Raw genomic sequence first — 18627 nt, 5'->3', positions numbered from 1 at the left:
AACACATTAGCTTAGTATTACTGTGCACATATCCTTTTTTTTTTAGCATCTTGCCTTTCATTGTTGGAAACTACAGGATTTCCCCTCACTGTGGAGGATGTTTGTTATTGCTGTGTTCATTCAAGTAGGACTTACGTTGACCATTCCGGGGGTTTCCCCGGCCTTCATGCCGTAAAATACAGCATCGCCTCGCCTTCCAACCCTCGAAGCTTATGGGAAATCGTGAATAAATATGACTAGTTTCAAGACAGGTGACATTTCCACGTGTGGGTGCATGCGAGTGCGCTGTATGTGCACACAGTTTCAGACACCAGTTGTTCCTTGTATGTTTAATGGCAAAATAACAGAGGACAAAATTAAATATTTACAGCACTTAGTAACATGTAGACACAATCTTCTGTACAAAGAAATATACATGCAAAAGTAAAAATAAGTCATAATAAGACATTCAAAATGACATTGCTGCAGTCTTGTTCTATTTGTATTTAAAATATGACATAGTTATGAGGTTTACATCCTGGGTGTGGGCAAACTGCCCGACCCTCTCTGTACATCTTTACATCATGTGTGGGCTGGGTTTCCCAAAGGCATTTTATTAGTTAGATCATAATCTTCCATGAATAGGCTCTGAGAGAATTTGATAAACTGATTAACAGCATGATTTTGGGAAACCTAGATCCACACCAATAAATAACAATGACACAAAATGAGAGACTTGGACTGTACAGACAAACTTCTTTAACATCAAATGGGACAGGAACTCTTACAACCTTCAAATAAAAATCAGAAACAATGCACGTTTTAGTTCCACCCACCTCTCTAGGTCGACTCCCTCAACTGGCACTTTAAAAAAAAAAGACATCAACTCATTCAAATGAAAAAAACAAACTGGAAGAGACTTCTTTCGTGTCAGATGCCTGTTAATGCTGAATGATATTTATCAAAGGGATACATTTGAAGTATTATAGGAGCAAGATGTGTGTGTCTCCGAAAGGGTTTAATGCTTTCTCCAATCATGTTAAGTCCGTGGTGCGTCGGCCACAAGAAGACATTTTTCCAGGTCTTATGACGTCAAACTGAGATGCTTAAAAATCTTGCGACATACACCAGAACCTATACCTACAAAAGCCAAATAAACTCACACAGCAAAACCACTTTGTGCACAGCTTGGAAAAAAGACAAGTGAAATATTAGGTTTTTTTTTCAGAAGCCACCAAACAATTTCCTATTACAATAAGAATAAATAAAGCCAGACTGAAGTAAACACGTGTATGTCCTGATTCAGTGTGGTGTTATAACTTAACATGACAAATCATTAAAAAATAAAACACACACATTTTTAGCAGGAAAAGAAAGCATAGTCAACTTTGGTATTGTTACAGAAAATAAAAACAAAACAATGACAAAATGAAAGCATAAGTGCCTATATTTTATAGATACACATTTTTATACATTATTTCCAAAAACCCGCCTCTTGTCTGGGGGTTTTGAAGATATTAATACTGAACTTAATACATAAGAGTTAACACAATACAGACATCTACCGCAGTACCAGGTACGTACATGCCTTTTTAAGAATACGGCTACAACACAAAGTCTTCATAAATAGTTGCATAAATGTTAAAGCTGCAACATTGCACATGGGAATTGATGCAAAATACGAGTGCATTCCTAGTAGCGGTTTGTTCATAGTGAAAATCCAGCTGCAGGGAGTGACTTACTTCACCAACTGCATGGTCTCAGTAATACTCGGCAAATGATATACCTTTTGTTCATTTGAGACAAATTCTTCAAAATGAGAATGAAAGGCAGGAACACGTTATTTACAAATAAGGCGGATGCAGGTACAAATCTGAGAAGCTTGGCTGAATCGCTTTAATGCTTAATTTAAGTTAATTTAGTTTAACAAACTGAAATGATTTCACCTTTCAAATTGAACGGGGGGGGGGGGGGGGGGCATGAAGATAAGCTAACTATTGCACTGAATATAACTATAATGTGTTTCTGGAAAACATGGTTTTGGTCTTCATATTGTTCTAGAATGAGTGGACCCTGCTGACGGGTGCCACTTTGTACACACATCTCGTTCCTCTTCCTCCTCTTCCTCCTCACTAACTCACCTCTGTTTCCCAAAAGGTATGAATAAAGACAGTCCTCTGTATTCCTCACTGTACATGGTTTCATTTACAAAAAGTAATCTCTCGTTAGAAAAGAAACAATTCCTCGCGTTCAACCGAAAGCAGCCTGAATAACTCTTATTATACAGCATTCTATTTCCTCTGTTCAACGCCGTCCGAAAAACGCAAGAACCTGCTCAAGCTCGCGGAGGAAGCTTGTTGAGAACGCTTGGTTTTCTCTCCCTGCTAAGTCAAGGTTTGAAATCTCACACAGATTCCAACAGTTCATTTGTTGTGCAGGCATAATGACAATATGCCGAGGTGAAGGAGAGGGGTCGGGGAGAGTCAAAGGGTTTATCAGCAGAGATCGAACAGTCAGCAGCAGCAGGACTTTTGTGGCTTCGTGAGGGAAAAGGTGATCATTGTGGAAATGTTGCTGGTGGTCCTCTCAGTAGCGCAGCTCAACTAAACACACGTGTTACCCATCCTCTTAATTCTGCTGGACAGGCATGCATTCCTTCTTTACCCCAGCAATGTCTACAGTACATGTTGTCACAGTCGCATCCACCTCGAGACCCGTTTATTAGATGTGGTTCAGCAGACGGCTGTGAAGGAAGGCCTTGATGGTGCCGATGGGCCGAACATCGTTCTGGTGTTTCCTTCTCTCGAGGAAGGAAATGAGTCTGGAGGTGTCCAGATGTGAGGTGTGATGGCTCTGAGATGGCTGCGTGTGATTTAAGGTGTCTCTGTGGATCACGCCTCGAGGCTGCAGCCAAGGCTCCTGCAGGAGGGAAGCCGCAGGGGGCCGTCGCTCCGGCTCGCCCTGCAGCAGCAGGCAGACAAAGTCTCTGGCAGATGTGCTCACGCCCTGGAAGTAGTCCTCTGGGAAGCTGAAGTCCAGGCGGCAGATGTTCAGACACGTCTCCTCCAAACTCTCATCCAGGAAGGGGGAGGCGCCACTCAGTATAACATAGGTTACCACCCCTGGAGAACAATACACCAGTACATCAATCAATACACTGTAAAACCTACCAGCTCATCTTAATAAAAGAAGTAAGCTAACCCAACTTAAATGGCATAGAAAGTTGTAGTTACTTGAGTGATACACTAAGATGAACTCGAAAGTGAACTGCAGTCATAATGACTCAGTCATTGAGTTTGATCAACTTCTGGTAGACTTTCACGTTAAGTCTATCAATTCCAATGAGTTGTATTAACTCATTTGATCTAAATGGATTTTATAGACAGTGGATGTGTTCGAAAACTTAGCTGATCCTTGATCTGTCGTTAAGAAATGTAAATTTTTCGCCATTTTTTCGATTTGATTTTTCAAAAGTTACCGAGAAATATACACTGTACTATCCGATAACACTGTTACTGTAACCAGCAGACCGGAAGGGTCTGTCTCTTCCTGCAACGGAGTTTCTGCTTGTTGTGAAGTGGGCGAGTCTACCCAGCATGCAGTTCAGCACAATTATCACAATTATTAGTGTTACAAATAGTTTGTGTCGTGGTGTTTTACCCTGTTAAAGAGCGTTAGTTGTGGGTTATTGTTGATTGTTGTTATAAAGTTTTAACCATGACACAAATTACAACCATGACACGTAAGTAGCTCCGACTGCTGCGCCCTCAGTGGTGTAAAGAAAATATGTGTGAAGAAATAAAGGTGGCTGCCTGCCGAAGAGCGACAACAGTCGTTATGGCCATGCGGTATATGAAAAATTCATACCGGTTTCAAATAGAACCGGTATACCGCACAGCCCTATGTGTAATGTTTTGGTCAAATAATCATATTGGTTCTAATAAATTCATTCCATCTGAACATTACAAATAAGTTTAAATAGTAAATATGTTTTAAGTTCAATACAAAGAATGGAGTTAGTACTAGTAATTTATTTACTTGAGTATACCTAACAATAAATACTTGAGTTAGGAGTACTCCATTTAAGCATTTTTTCCACTAAAAGGATTTAAGTTATTTAACTTAAATGGTTCAAGGCAATCGGTTTCCTTAAACTATTTGAGTTGACTTTACTCATCAGATTTTACAGTGTACATATCGTAAACGTCGGGTTACGAGCCGCTACTACCTTCGGTCAGTGTCCCCGTTAGCTCCCCGCTGTAGCCAGCTGGTGTTCCTGCTAGCGCTCCGTTACTTCCCCGCTAACTTCCGCTACCTACCCGGAAACCACCGAAGGTAGCGGGACTAGGCTCGACACCCGACTTGGGCAGAGGGGACGCGGGCAGCAGCGCTAGCTAGCAGCTGCTACTAGCTAGCAGCTGCTACTAGCTAGCTACAACGGGGACACTGACCGGCGGCTTGTAACCCGACGTTTACGGTAGATAGTGAATCAATTAGTGAGCAACAGGATATTATGGGATGTGCGTCAAACTACTGGTGCTTAGTTACAAACCTAAGCTCCAGAGGTCAGACATCAGTGAGGCGGGCTGACCCAGGATCAGCTCAGGAGCAGAGAACTCTGGGCTTCCCAGGAGAGGATGGATGTAGAAGGAGGGAGGGTTCAGCTGAGTGGCATCACCAAAGTCTGTGAGCTTGATCACTGGCTGGGAAGACGCATGTTCCACCACTATGTTCTCTGGCTGCAGGGGCGGGGGAAAGCGTTAGACCCGGAGCGACATCGTTCCTTACAAAATGAGATCCAGTTTTTACAGTTTTAAGTGGTTTGCTGACTCGCGTGGCACTTATATTCAGCTCCCAGAGCCCAGAGCCCATTTCCATACCATATTCATTTTGCTATCACATCAGATAATCAAAAACAGACATTTTTGGAAGCTGGATCAGAGAAACTTGGGCATTTTTTGGCCAACTAATTACTAATTATTTAGCTCTGCGTGACAGCAGAAAGTCTCTACATCTTCCGTCGCAAACTAAAAACACATCTTTTTCGACTACAACTTGAAAAAGGAAAGTAGCACTGTAGTAGCACTTTAATGGCACTTATTTATAGCACTTTGTAGTTTGACTTTCTTTAAGAAATTGTACTTTCTTGATTCTTGTTGTTCTGAGTTTGTACTCATGGTTGAATGCACTTATTGTAAGTCATTTTGGCTAAAAGCGTCAGCTAAATGAAATGTAATGTATTTACTTTGAGATCAAGGTGTGCTATCCTCCAGCTGTGCAGGTAGTGGAGAGCTTCCAGAATATCTCTGAGGTAGAGAGCCACCTTCTCCTCCGTCAGGTTGCCCCAGCTCACGATGTAGTCCAGGAAACGTCCCTGGTCCGCCCTGGAAACAGAAACAGAAGCGCATAATGCATTCGTCGATTTGGATCTTTCAACATCGACATTGGAAACACAACTGTACTTACATCTCTTGCACAAGCACGTAGCTGTTGGCCGTCTCGTATGTGTCCAGCAGCTTGACCAGGTTGGGATGGTCCAGAGCCTGGAGGAGTCGCACCTCCTGCAGCACCTGCTCCCGAAGCAGTAGCTTCTTGTTAATGTGCTTCGCTGCGACTGTCCGTTTACTCCCTCTCTGGTCACACCGCTTAGTCACGGAGAACCGGCCCCTGGGAGCAGAAATTAGGGTTTAGACGAATATGTGAATACCTGTTTAATACAAGGTTGCATTGACCTTATTCTGGATCTCAGGTAGATTACACACTCAGTAAGTTGCATCAGTACATTCTTACCTTCCTAGCTCAGTGATCTCTGTGTAGTGGGACTCAAAGCTGCTTTTCCAGAGGACTTCACCGCCATCATCAGGGGCTCCTGAGAACACATGGAGGCTGGATCAAGTCTACGAAGCAGGAACATGGCTTTCAAAGCGATTATAACTTTTTCATTTTGTTTGTCTGACAAATGAAAGTTCAGTTAATGTGTACCGCTTTAGTTGTTCACGGAGGTCTAAGTAGCACAATATACACAATAATTGAGCCTGACAGAAACAATTGGCTTACTGGCAAATAGTTAAAGGGTTTCTACCGTGAACAGACTCTCACCTGAGACTCCGAGGCTGCCGGAGGAGGTGACAGAGCCGGCTACATTTGTGGCAACACAGGTGTACACACCACTGTCCTCTACAGACACTCCCAGGATACGAAGAGCTGCCTCTCCTGTCTCACTGGAGGGAGAGAGAGAGAGATATGCACATCAAACAAGATGCACCATGCTAGCTTGAGATTTTTGCACAAAATGCACAGTTCTATTTAATGTTTCTTATAACCAAGGCGTCACGTCCCATGAGCCAGATGCTTCATTTAAGTCACCTCACATGAAGTCCAGAACATGTGCTGTCACCTGTGAGTGATGCTGAAGTGGCCGTTGTTGCTCAGAGTGTTGTTGTCGGGTCCCCGCCAAGTGACGGTGGCCCGGGGTCGACCACACACTTTGCACCTCAGAGTAACGCTGTCGCCGCCCTCACACGCTGCATCGCTGACCGGGACGAGGAACTCTGGGGGAGCTGCAGAGAAAGATTTTAATTTGCATTATTGTATATATATATATCTTTTATCTTTCATCCCTGTTGTTTTTATATTTTTATTTTTTGTTTGTAAATTGCTGCTACCCCGACACCAAATTTCCCCATAGGGATTAATAATGTATATATTCATTCATACATAAGAGAAAGTGATACTGCACCTTGGGGCTCAAATCAGCTTGAAATACATTTTATTACATATGTATAAAGTTACAGGCTTCAAAGCCTGTAACAGTAAATGACCATGGTGTCCAATTTAAACCACATATAGATCTGTAAGGTTTATGGGGTTGTTTTTTCCTTCAGGTTGCCATTATCATGCACACACACACACACACACACACACACACACACATACACACACACACACACACACACACACACACACACCTTTGACAAAAGCAACACTGGCTACATACCATCATGGATGAAGTTGGGATTTAGAAGCTGTAATGAGAATGAAAGGACAGAATTAGATTTTTTTTTGCACATACTGAAACAGAAAGAGCAAATGAATTGGGTGTGAAAAATAACTTCACACTCTCTACCTTGACAGAGACTTTGTTGGCCAGGCCGTCCTGAGACTTGCGGTAGCCGTTCTCCATCTTCCTGCCCTCCTTGTCTCTTTTCTCAGACTTTCTGCGGATGCGGAGTGCCGTGTGCCATGATAATGATTTTCTAAACCCGACCAGAGGGGAGAACATCTCAGTTTAGATTATAATCACGATGAATTCTGACACCGAAACAGGACACATGCCTTGTAGTCTTACTTGATGGTTCCTTCGGGGAGTTCGGGTGTGATGGAGGATGAGGTGTGTCCCAATACGTAGCCAGGGATCCAGCCCTCGGCGGCAGGGCAGTGCTCATTGAACGCCCGGTACACCAGGAACATGTTTTGCTGGTTGCTGGCTAGCATCTGGACCACCTCACCCTGCACCACACTGATCTCATCCTCCTTCACTGCCACGTAGTCCTGGGTCACCAACATGGTGGACACACTGCTGCTGCTACTGCTTTCACTCTGTCGGAGAAGAACGGCGTCAAGCTTTTGACTTAACCAGACAACACTTTAAACCGTGCACAGTGAGGTTGTAGAACACACACACACACAATACACACATGCACATTCATTGCTACAAAAGGGAAGTACACAAGTGTATCAGTATCTTCACACCAATCAAATGCAGGATTTGATTGACGGTAACACACACAAACAATCCTGCTATTATGCTAGATGCATGCAGGAAGAATTGCAAAATGCTTTTTTTCTTCTTTTTAATCTTGCAGAGATATTTTTAATGCAATATTTGACTAATAAATGATTTTAGACAGAGGTGATGATCTGAAAAGATGTGAAGCAGAAGTTATGATTCTCAGGCCAGATGCTGAAATACGGAACTTTGTGGTTCCAAGTACACAGAGTTGAAGTTGAAGTAAAAAAAAACTATTTCCAAGAAGAAATATAGAAGACACTCCATCAGCTTGAGGAGAGACAGAGCAGGCGGAAGTGAAGCAAACAGCAGCCGGTGTCGTCTCAAAGATAACCAAACGAGAAAGAAGGTAATGTGTCAAAGTTGTAACCATTAAGGTCATTGATAATCGCATAGCAAAAATCCCGTGGAGGCATTAATGAAAAAGGATCAAAGAGAAATGGTGCTTTTTAAGTAAACGGGCAATTAGCTGCAGTAAAGAAGCGAACACATACTGAAGCTCAGAGAGTCTAAGGAGGCAGATCCACACTGTTAGTACATTCTGAGAGCAACGAAAAAATTCTCTCTCACACACACCGTCGGTGAAGTTAGTGCACTCAGATAGGCGTTAATCTCCAGTGTAGTAGTAGTTGCACGCACAAGCCATTCTGAGAGGCAGCGGCAGGGCGACTGACGGACAGCCAGTCGGTGAGGGCGGGGTTAGTGACTAGCGAGTAGCTCTAGGCCTCACTAAAGCCTGGGCCTCGGCTTGGCATCTTACCCCGTTACTCTGGGTGGAGTGTATGGACTGCTCGCTGGTGGAGGAGCAGGTGCTCATGCGGTCTATGTCCTTACTGTGGGAGGAGTTGCGGTGATGAGAGGGCGTCCCGTGGCTTCCTCTGCCCAAAGAGTCCCCTCCTCCACCACCGTCACTGGGGTAGGAGAAGGAACCAGGCCGGCTGGCGGGAGAGGCAGGCATAGCAGGGACCATAGCCCAGAAGGAGTTGCCTTTATGAGCTGGGCTGGAGGGGACACATGCCTCCTTTCCTCCACCTCCAGGGGACTGAGGTGAAATGAGAGGAGCAACTGTCCCAACTCGGGGGCTTTTTAGGGGCAAATTCAGAGGAGCCACGGCCATCTGTGGTATACCAGCTGTTGGATGTTTCTGGGTTTCTTCATAGCCCCCCGGACCCAGTTTGACTCTGCCCTCCATGCCGTCTGAAGGCGTGTTACTGTTATTACTGTTACTTCCATGAGGACTATCCAGCATCCTCATCTTAGGGACCTCTGAGGCCAACACCTCTCCATTTGTGGTGGTGTCAGAGTACAGGTTAGAGGGGAGGGACTGAGGGTGGCAGGGAGACCACATACCTGCTGATTGGTCGGGCCCCTCAGGGCCCGGGGGATGGTGGTGGTGGACGGGCTGGGGGAGGCGTGAGGATGGCTGGGGTATGCGGGAGGGTCGGGAGCGAGGGCCGCACAGGGAAGAGGAGCTGCCCCCTGATCCTCCAGAGCCGCCGCCGCCGCCACCTCCACCTCCCATGGTGGCGTTGGAGCTGCTGCCTCCGGGCAGCCCTCCAGTACTACTGCTGCTACTGCCGGGTGGACCGCCCGGCCCGCCACCACCCACGTGGTTCCTCTGGTACTCTATGGGGGATGTTAGAGCTGTGGGAAAGGATAAGGGGCAAGATTTCACTCATATCACAAAAGCACATTTGAGTAAAACCTCATAATTAAAGATGGAATACCGTCGGATATTATTTAGTTTGAAGAAGTTGAAAAAGTTCTAGTACAATCCAAACATTTCCACTTATATATGTTGCTGAATTGTGTGCACGGTAACATGCACATCATTCTCTTACCATTGAGGAAATTCCGCTGGTTCTCCAGTATTTGGCTGACCTGGTGGACCCAGACTTGGCTGACTCCAGGGCTCATTGAATGGAGGGTGTACCTCTCCAGGTTGCCACTCGATGATCTGGAGGTGAGCGTGAACTTGCAGGGGTCGTCTGTATTTTCCTCCAAACCCAACCAGCTCACCTGCAGAGATGAGCCAAGAAGAGAGAAGAAGAATGAAGAGGAAGGGAAATAGTTAAAGCGAAAAGTGAGATGTTTTCTGCTCTAAGTGCAGCTTTGGGCGATTTCATTGAGCTGCACTGACCTTGATGTTGTTCTTGAAGAGGTAGCCAGGAGAAGAGAAGCCTTTCTTTTTGTCGATGGGCTCGCTGATGATGACGATCTGCTCAAAGAGGAAGACTCTCCTCTCTTTCATCCTGGACAGAAGTCCTCCATCCTGGTCTGACACCATGAAGGTGTCTTGGAGGAGCAATCTGCCCTGAGCCACGATTTTACCCTGAAGAAAGAGCGAGAGCAGAGAGAAAGCAAATAAGAAGACAGGGACAGTGGAGGACTGGAGGGTCTTTTACGTTTGCTCAGCTTAAATTTGGAGTAAGCGAGGTAAGAGAGGTAAAAAAAACAAGAGAAACAAAGACAGAAGTAATATCTAATGCTATCTAAACTACATACAGTTCAACCTGTGTAAATGTGGCTTCATTTTTATCTGTTTTTTAAATGAAATAATAAACAAGTGTCGCTAAAGCATGAACAAAAACACTGATAACATATCTGCAAAAATGAGGGCACACTGACACCTAGTGGCAGTTGACAGAATGTAATGTCTGCAGGGAATAAACTATTTACATATATACCTTATTAATATATAGTACAGTTGCACACGCACATACACAGACACACACAAACTGGTGAGCACACAAAGTCATCTTACATCGAAGCCTTGGAGGCGCCCAACATTCATCATGTCGTTGCAGCGTTTGGGGACCACACACATCACCTCGACAGCTTTCTACAGGACAACATGAGAGTGAACAACAACAAACGCAGAAATTAGGATTTTTGTGCGTCGTCACTTTAAGAACGTTTGAGCTGCAACCCGGGCGTCACGTTACCTCCAGCTCTGTCGTATCCGCCCCAGCCTTCTTCGAAATTTTGTGAAGATCCTGTGCAATGCATAGAATGTTAATCAATATTAAGAGTACTCTACTTAGCTTGAATGCAGCCTGCCAGGTAAGAACACTGTGGTGGATTTACCTTCAGCAGCAACTGGTACTTCATTATGCGTTGGACGGGTTTGATGAGCAGGTCCGTGAGCTGCAATCTGTGGCCCAATCGCTGCTTCAGGTCCTGGTGAAAGATGCAAACATTATTATCTCTATACTGGACGATATAAAATACAGAGAACATCCCGTAGGTGTAAAATCAATCTTACTTCAAAGTAAGTGTCAATGTACTCTGACACAATGTGCTCAGATTTGGGTTTATTCTGGCAGTACACAATGTACATGTGCAGCCTCCGCTCCTGGAACAAAACAAAGGTAGCTTTTAGAGGGGAGAAAGAAATGTGACAGCTTAGAAAATACAATGTCCTTACTTACAATGAAATGTACGTGAGCAGAAAAATGTAATGCGACGAGGTTCCTCACCTGTTTGACAAATAAAGGAGCCAGCCTGTCAGGATCCTCCAAACACTTCTCAAGCTCTCCCAGGAAAAGACTGTGGACCAATCAAGAGAGAAACTCATGAGCTAACCTGCCAGGGAACATGGCGCTGCCTGTATTATTTGTATTGTCTTTAAACACATTTGTAGGGCGCGTTAACTGCCAGCATACTCTTTGTGCCAGTCATAGATCTGATGGATGTTTCCAAAGACGATCTTGTCTTTTCCTCTCATGTCATCTGGCATTCCTTCCTCTTTCATCCTGCTCATGTAGCCCTGAGGGGAGGAAAGTCGACTCAATTGTAAAACACTCCGACAAAAAAAAAAGAAGCTATCTCTAAGAACCGATGCTTCAATATCAGTTTGTACCTCCACCACTGATCCCAGATCTCTGACATAGTCTCTCTCGGTCTCCACCAGCTCCAGAAGCACATAACTGAGGGACACAAAGCAGAAATTGTCACCGTGAAATACAAATGTAATGCACTCAGCTGTGGATGCACATCAAAAATGTTCCATATAAGCACACAATGGAAGACAAACGTGATTAACAGATTGAACTCCAGCAACTTTTGTTTATGAAAGCACTAACACGACGCTGGCTTATAACTCACTGTCTCCTCTTGAAGAAGCCAGACTTGCGCTCGTCCAGCTCATCGATGGGCGAGGAGGAGGAGAGGAGGGAGTTGTCCGAGGGATTGAGGGAGGGAGAGCTGCTGTCGCCTTGCTCCACCGACAGGGAACTGGGACGATCCTCCAAGGACTGAGGAAAGAGGACACAGGCAAGGAGAGGAGAGTGATGAAAGAAAGATCTGTCACTGAGTGGATCTTTTGGACAGCGGGTTTCATTTAACTGCATTATCTTTACTTTGGTGTGTGTGAGCCAGTGGGCATGTGTGTGATATTGGCCAAAGTTCAATGTCCATTTGTTGGAACAGTGGACAGCTGGCATCGTGAGTCACAGTCCTGACAGATGACGAGTAGGCCATAATGCCATTCTCTGTCAACAACACCGGAAAAGCTCGTACAACGATCCATCAGAATTGTGCAAATGTCCCACATTTGCATGTATTTGTGAGCTTTTGTTTCTGATTGATTTATTTTTCCTCTCTCTCACCATCTTGCTCTTCACAAGCTCTTCGATGGCACTGACCAGTTCAGCAGCACTGGGCGTCTCTGAGCTGTTGGGACGAGCGGACAGACGAGATGCAGACTGAAAACAGAGACAGAAAACGGAAGGAAGAAAGAAAGAAAAGAGAAAGAAGTCAACGGTGAAGTTGTTAACAGGACTAATGTAAAACTTGGCGGAGCGGCATGCGTGCAGTAGTGGTACATTCTCAATGGCTACTACTGTGTATGTGATCAGGCTCACCCTCGTTGACTTTGGACCCCGATATTCCACATGTCCGAATAAGGACTTGGTGGGTGTGATCGCCCTAATAAAAGGGTCAACTGGGGGCCAAGTTGGAGCCAATCAAAGACTGGTCTCGGGGGGGGGGAACAGGGTTAAGAGTTATGAGGTGGGTTTAGGTCAAGGGCAAGCTCTGGGATTGGAGACTGCTCTTCAAGCACAAGCACCAAGGTTGGTCAGACAACAGCAAACATTGTTGCGTAATACTCCATCGAAGAGACATTTTGCCTCCGCGACAGAGCCCAGGCTGAGGCAGAGTGGCAGGCAAAGTGTCAAGAGGAACCCCTAGTCACAACCAGACTGAATGGGATTTCACCATTTAGTCCGACAAACAACGGACCGCTGCAGCGACACGTGAATGGAGCATTCACTTCAGCGACAGCAGAACAATTACACTCCATGGGAATGACGTTGTTTTAGGTGAAAGATAGAAAAAAAGGCAAGAAATTAAGTTCAAATGACGAAGGATCCAAAGTGGAGATGATGGAGTGATTTTACATGGAGAGATAGGGAAACTGGGAAAAAAGAGAAGTAGAACAGAAATCAACGTAATGCTGAAGGGAGGAGCATGCAACCATCAAAGAGATAAGAGAAAAAAGAAAGGTTATTGATGCCAACGTGAAAGTTTAGTTGTGTTATTGTCAGCTTTGTGTGGACCAAAATTAAGATTAACGTGGTTCAAATATTTGTAATATTAGCAATTGGGGGTAAAGAAATAAGGTTCAATAGGCATCTTCCTGTAAAGAGCAACTTATTTTGTGTGTGCTTGCACTTACCTATTAATGCACATACCATATTTATGTGCAAACAAAATCACATTTGGCCCATTTTAAATACAGTACACCGACACATAGATCTGCTTTGTTAACGTAAAACCACTTGGGGCTTGGTTGGTCGTGTGCATTGTGTTTTCTGCACACCTTTGTCCGTGAGCACGTGTCGTACTCGTAATGCATGCGTGTGCGTCGCCCTGGGTCACCAACCTTGTCGTCTTGGGAGTCGGGCTGCAGCAGGCTGTGCTGCTGGATGGCCATAGGGGGCGGTAGAGGGACGGCGTCCGCCCCCTCCTCTCCTTCCTCCTCGCCACAGCTCTGCATGCCCGATGAAGAAGACTTGGACAGGGTACCACTGCTCAGCCCCTCGTTACGCATACGCTGGAGACAGAGAGGAGGGGAACAATGATCGACCGGTCGGTTCGGAAACCAAAAGTGTGTGTTCGGGTGTTCGCTCGTCTGCTCTTACTTCCTCCAGCGTCTCGTCCTGCGGCGTGGCGGCGCTGTCGTCAGAGTCCTTCTGCGAGCCGACCATGGTGTCCATGTTCTTCCTGGTGCCGTCGCGGTTCTTCTTGTGCTTGTGGGCGAGCTTCTTGACGTGGCCGTCGGCCTTGCCGGAGCTCAGCCGCCGCACGGGGCTGGTCAGCCACTTCCTCAAGGTGTTCCCAGGGCGTTTGGGGCCCGGCGAGCTGTGATGACCCAGGGTTTGGCTGGAGCCTGGTTGCAGGGTGTCGTTACTGGATACAGACAGGGTGTCTAAGGGTGGGAGGAAGGAAATAAAGAGAACGCTGATTATGATATTCATCACAAGTATAGTCTGCGATATCACCAAAAAAGCAAAGCGCAGGATTGGAACATGTGCAATATGGAATATTTCCTCTTTAATTACTAATATACCTCAACATATTAAAGCATTACAAGTTCAGCATTGCATTGAAGCCCTGTTCATATCTTTATCTAGGCCCTCAGTCAGTAGTTAATGTATGCTACATGTTGTGCAACAACCCATAAACGACACTATAGTCACCATGCTGTATATGCATATGTGAGTTTGCATATAGTGAGAGAACACTGAGGAAAGACAATGTGTGTGCTTTTGTTTGTTTGTACAGGTTGGTATGTGTTGTGTGCAGGAGGCAGGCTGTTCTCCTTTGGGAATGGGTAGGAGGAGAGCTCTTCTTCGACTAGTGATGGAGAGATGCAAAACACAATAGAGGACATGGATGCTTGAGGCTTTGTCTGAATGATTCAAAGATACATCCACCCGTCTGCTCCTTCCCTCCCGTTCTCCCTCCTATCTTTAGCCTAACCCCCTTTCTCCTCCATTACCTTGACAGTCTTCTCTTCCCCGTTTTCTACAAGGCGGCTGCAGGCGACTGAATGAGGAAACAAAACCTCAACAAGCTATGTGACCAATGAGTCTTGGGATGACGCTGCGACAACTCAGAGCATGGACCTCCTGTAAGACCTCACAGCTCAATGAACGACCCCAGCAGGATTTTGGGAGTATCCCTTTGTAAAGAAACAGAGACCTCTGGTGATGATGTTCTCATTAGGCAGATCAGCACATGACTGATGAGAGGGAATGGCTGCAAAGACAAGCGCATGTCTGAGGGGCTGGACTCAAGGATGATACTATGCTCTTATTGCATCGAGTTGTTGAGCTTCAATTCAAATGTATTAAGTCTGCATACAAGACTAAATCATCTATATTGTACAGCTTGATTGAAGTGCATAATGTTTTGAGAGATTCAAGCTTCAGCCTAGTGGTTAAAATCATGCATCTGCTAAAGATTAAACCATGTGACCAAGCTGAATGGCTCTTATGAACGGGAGGTGTGGACACCCTGCCTTCCCTCATTGGACACTTTTACACAGCCTGAATGAACACATCTGCATCTGCATCTGCATGTGAACGTTGCATGAGCGTGTCATTCATTCAGCCTCTGGGAGAGTTATTTTTATAGCGCTCTGCTGATACGAAGCATGTGTTCTCACATCTCATGCAAGGGTAGAAGAAAGCCCAGTTCCTGGAATAACAAGCCTCTCTCACATCGTTGAGACTCTGAAGCCATCTTATCTGAGGCTCCTCTCACCATCTCACTCTGGGTCATCTGGAGATATCTGCAGCATAAAAGTTACCGTCTTTCACTGATTCTGCAATAAGTTGTCTCGTGCAAAGATCATTTTTCAGCTATGAGTCGGAGCAAAGTAGTCCTGGTACGCATCTTTTGATCCTGTTTTTATCCTGCCGTTCAGTTATTCACCAGACAGATATTTTTCCATCTTCTAGGGAAGGAGAAGAGCTTTATGCTCGACCTCCTGCCTTCATCTTCCCTGCAGTACCGAATGAAAACCACAGTCACAACTCTTTGTTACGATACTGCCCTGGAATGTTTTAATCATAGGTACAATCACGGGGCCTCTTTTATATTGTAAAAATACCTTAACGTTTACTATCGCTGCTCTCCAAGGACTATCAAAATGTTCTTTTATGAGTTCGGTATATTGTAACTTCACTGGATAACACCAGCACACTTTATCCATTATTCAGACTAAGAGCAGAAAGTTAATGCGCTTACAAGGCATTTGAATTAGGGTTTTAATGTGCTGAATATATACACTGCAAGTGGAAAAGAGTTTTTTTATAGTGAAAACCGGGCCCTTTTCTGCCATTTGTGTTCAAACTGGCAGACCTACACTTACTTGCGTGCATAATTTAACACCTAAGTGAAAACTTGTGCTTTTAAAAAGGAACGAACTAGAAGAGAGGAGTCAGGAGTCAGGACTTCCCATGTAGAGCAAGCCGACCGTGCTTCCTGGAGACAACCGAACATGTGTCTGTGCTGCTAGCGAGTACTTCTCAGCCATTACATGAAAGGCTGCAGGGCAAGTTAAGCACACACACATTTACACTGTGGACGCACAGCAATGTGGGGCTCTGGTGAGAAACAAGTACTTGCATCCCTTTGTAGGAGTAGTCCTACATTTTGAAGTATGCAATATGACATATTTCTATCTATAACCTCAATATATTATAATTTGAGCACATTTAGTTAGATTGTTGGGTCCTAAAAGATGTTATTTAGGTGTATCCCAAATATTTACCATGTAGATTCACACCAATGTGGGTTTCCGGTGAGAAACAATCACTTGCATCTCTGTGAATCTCATTTAAATACTCAAATACTAAATGTGGTTTCAGTGGTAATGGAAGAACCATGGCTATTGTGGGGCCTTTGGGTAAAAGCTCTTGTTCTTCAGGTGCCAGACAATGATCTTTGACAGTGAGATACGTCCTCTGATTAGACTGAAGAGGTCAGGCAAACAAAAGGGTAAATGAGTGAAACATGGAGTCAGCGGCCCTGACACATTCCTCCTCAATAGAAAATAACCTCAGGGACACACACACACACACACACACACACACACACACACACACACACACACACACACACACACACACACACACACACACACACACAGACACAGACAGAGGGCATGACCTTTGCCCTCCAGGGTGACACTACAAGAACAGCTGGTCAGAATTGCACACTTTTTTTTGCAGGGTTGACGCTAAGAGTTTGTCCGTTCCCTTTGTATTATTTTATGTCAAGAGTTACATTTACAGAATTATCCCAAGCATTAAAAAGTAAATCTGAATTTATTAAGACATGATTCTTAAATACTCTCCAAAAATACATAATGAAGACACCAAGACCCAACTGTCCCACCTGCTACGCTTAAATAAATATTGCTGATAGGCTGACACTACGTACAACAATGTAACTGCCGTTAATTTTCCTAAAGTTGCAAGAGGCGAAACTTAATGTAGCAAAACGATCATTTATGGCACTAACTTCTGTAAACATTGAGACTGGCTATAACCTTTCTGTATCATAGTCAACAGCATTTTTCTAATAATTATGCTAAACTAGCGAATTGGTTAAGTCATCAGTGGACTCATTCTGCTGAGATATATATATATATATATATATTAATGTATCATTAGGGTTTTGCACAGGGTACACAAACTGTATGTGTTTACATAAAGTACATGCATGTGCGTACATACATGCAATATATACTTTTAAAGCGTGTTGACACCATCTTGAACCTTCAAAAGTCAAAACATGCAAAAGAAAATCAGATCTATATTCAACCACCATGCTCTCAGTGCTGATGCTCCTGACCGAGAGCCAACCAGAGGCTCTCCACTTCACCTTCAGACGTTTGCTCATCTCCTGCAAGCTAACGACCCGCTATCAGAAGCCAGTCCCTGCTCATTGGCGCTACTGCAAAGAGCACGCCAGATTTACGACTTTGTGTGTGCGTGCGTGTGTCTAAGAATAGGAGGGGAGGGGAGGGGCAGCTGTACAGCTGGAATGATCCCAAAGGTCTGTGCAGCTCCACAGAAGCATGCCTGGGATTCCAGAGGTGTCACCAGGGGAGCATCTTTCGTGTGGTCTTACCTTCCACAGGAGAAGTGATGCAAAACACACAGACACACACATAAGTCGGTGTGGTTGAAGACACACTTTTATTGGTGTAGCTCCAGAAATCTAAAAAAATGTGGACAATGCTGGACAGGGCTCGCCACCAACAGCCATAGTTAGGGAGGGCGTGGAGTTGGGATGGGAGATGCGGGACAGTTTAGACACCACCTGCTACATAGTCTGGCAAAACTCGATGAGGCTTTATCACACTTTATCGGACGCACCACTGTGAAAACATGAAAGAGAAGAAGCACTGAGAATGTGAGAAGCTCCTGATTCATTCTCTTTGACCTCATTACTGTCTTTTCTCCCCGGGCTCGACAATAACATCCTCTGTCCATCTGTGCAGCACCCGCCTGACCTGGCATACAGACATAAGATATAATCTTGTCAACGTGATTTCACTAGACTTAATATCTCATCACATAAGGGTGCATTCAACAAATTACTTTCACTGGCATAATGCCACAACATAATCCACACTTGATTAGTAAATGCCCTCTGCATTAAACCCATTGGAAAATAGCTGGCCTGAAATCTCAACACAATAAGCCCAAACTGTCTTCAACGGGATAAAGATGAACAGGCAGTAAAGCCAAACTGGTGACTTTGAGCAAATTGTAACTTTTGTATCACAACTTTCCTGTTTTTTTTTTCAACTGTATAGTATTAAAACTGCAGAATTG

At 44.7% G+C, this 18627-nt stretch overlaps 1 protein-coding gene across 1 annotated transcript in view; it reads right to left on the bottom strand.

Moving 5' to 3' along the window:
* Window positions 1-320: 320 nt before the first annotated feature.
* triob (trio Rho guanine nucleotide exchange factor b) overlaps window positions 321-18627 on the bottom strand; it is a gene marked incomplete at its 5' end in the record, with an annotated part of 92963 nt that continues 74656 nt past the window's right edge. The window contains 24 exons of the mRNA XM_079227369.1: window positions 321-3101; window positions 4532-4718; window positions 5225-5363; window positions 5446-5646; window positions 5770-5848; window positions 6079-6200; window positions 6377-6539; window positions 6977-7004; window positions 7106-7235; window positions 7328-7578; window positions 8529-9412; window positions 9610-9787; window positions 9909-10100; window positions 10533-10610; window positions 10714-10764; window positions 10856-10948; window positions 11034-11123; window positions 11248-11317; window positions 11434-11537; window positions 11631-11697; window positions 11876-12024; window positions 12379-12474; window positions 13593-13826; window positions 13915-14201. Of these exons, the coding sequence (XP_079083495.1) occupies window positions 2701-3101; window positions 4532-4718; window positions 5225-5363; window positions 5446-5646; window positions 5770-5848; window positions 6079-6200; window positions 6377-6539; window positions 6977-7004; window positions 7106-7235; window positions 7328-7578; window positions 8529-9412; window positions 9610-9787; window positions 9909-10100; window positions 10533-10610; window positions 10714-10764; window positions 10856-10948; window positions 11034-11123; window positions 11248-11317; window positions 11434-11537; window positions 11631-11697; window positions 11876-12024; window positions 12379-12474; window positions 13593-13826; window positions 13915-14201 (4274 nt within the window). The 3' untranslated portion in view covers window positions 321-2700. The remainder of the gene's footprint in view (window positions 3102-4531; window positions 4719-5224; window positions 5364-5445; window positions 5647-5769; window positions 5849-6078; window positions 6201-6376; window positions 6540-6976; window positions 7005-7105; window positions 7236-7327; window positions 7579-8528; window positions 9413-9609; window positions 9788-9908; window positions 10101-10532; window positions 10611-10713; window positions 10765-10855; window positions 10949-11033; window positions 11124-11247; window positions 11318-11433; window positions 11538-11630; window positions 11698-11875; window positions 12025-12378; window positions 12475-13592; window positions 13827-13914; window positions 14202-18627) is intronic.

The sequence above is a fragment of the Taurulus bubalis genome (genome assembly GCF_910589615.1).
Source record: "Taurulus bubalis genome assembly, chromosome: 12".
Taxonomy (NCBI): Eukaryota; Metazoa; Chordata; class Actinopteri; order Perciformes; family Cottidae; genus Taurulus; species Taurulus bubalis.
The sequence above is the reverse complement of the archived record's forward strand: the minus strand, read 5'-3'. Positions and strand labels throughout refer to the sequence as shown.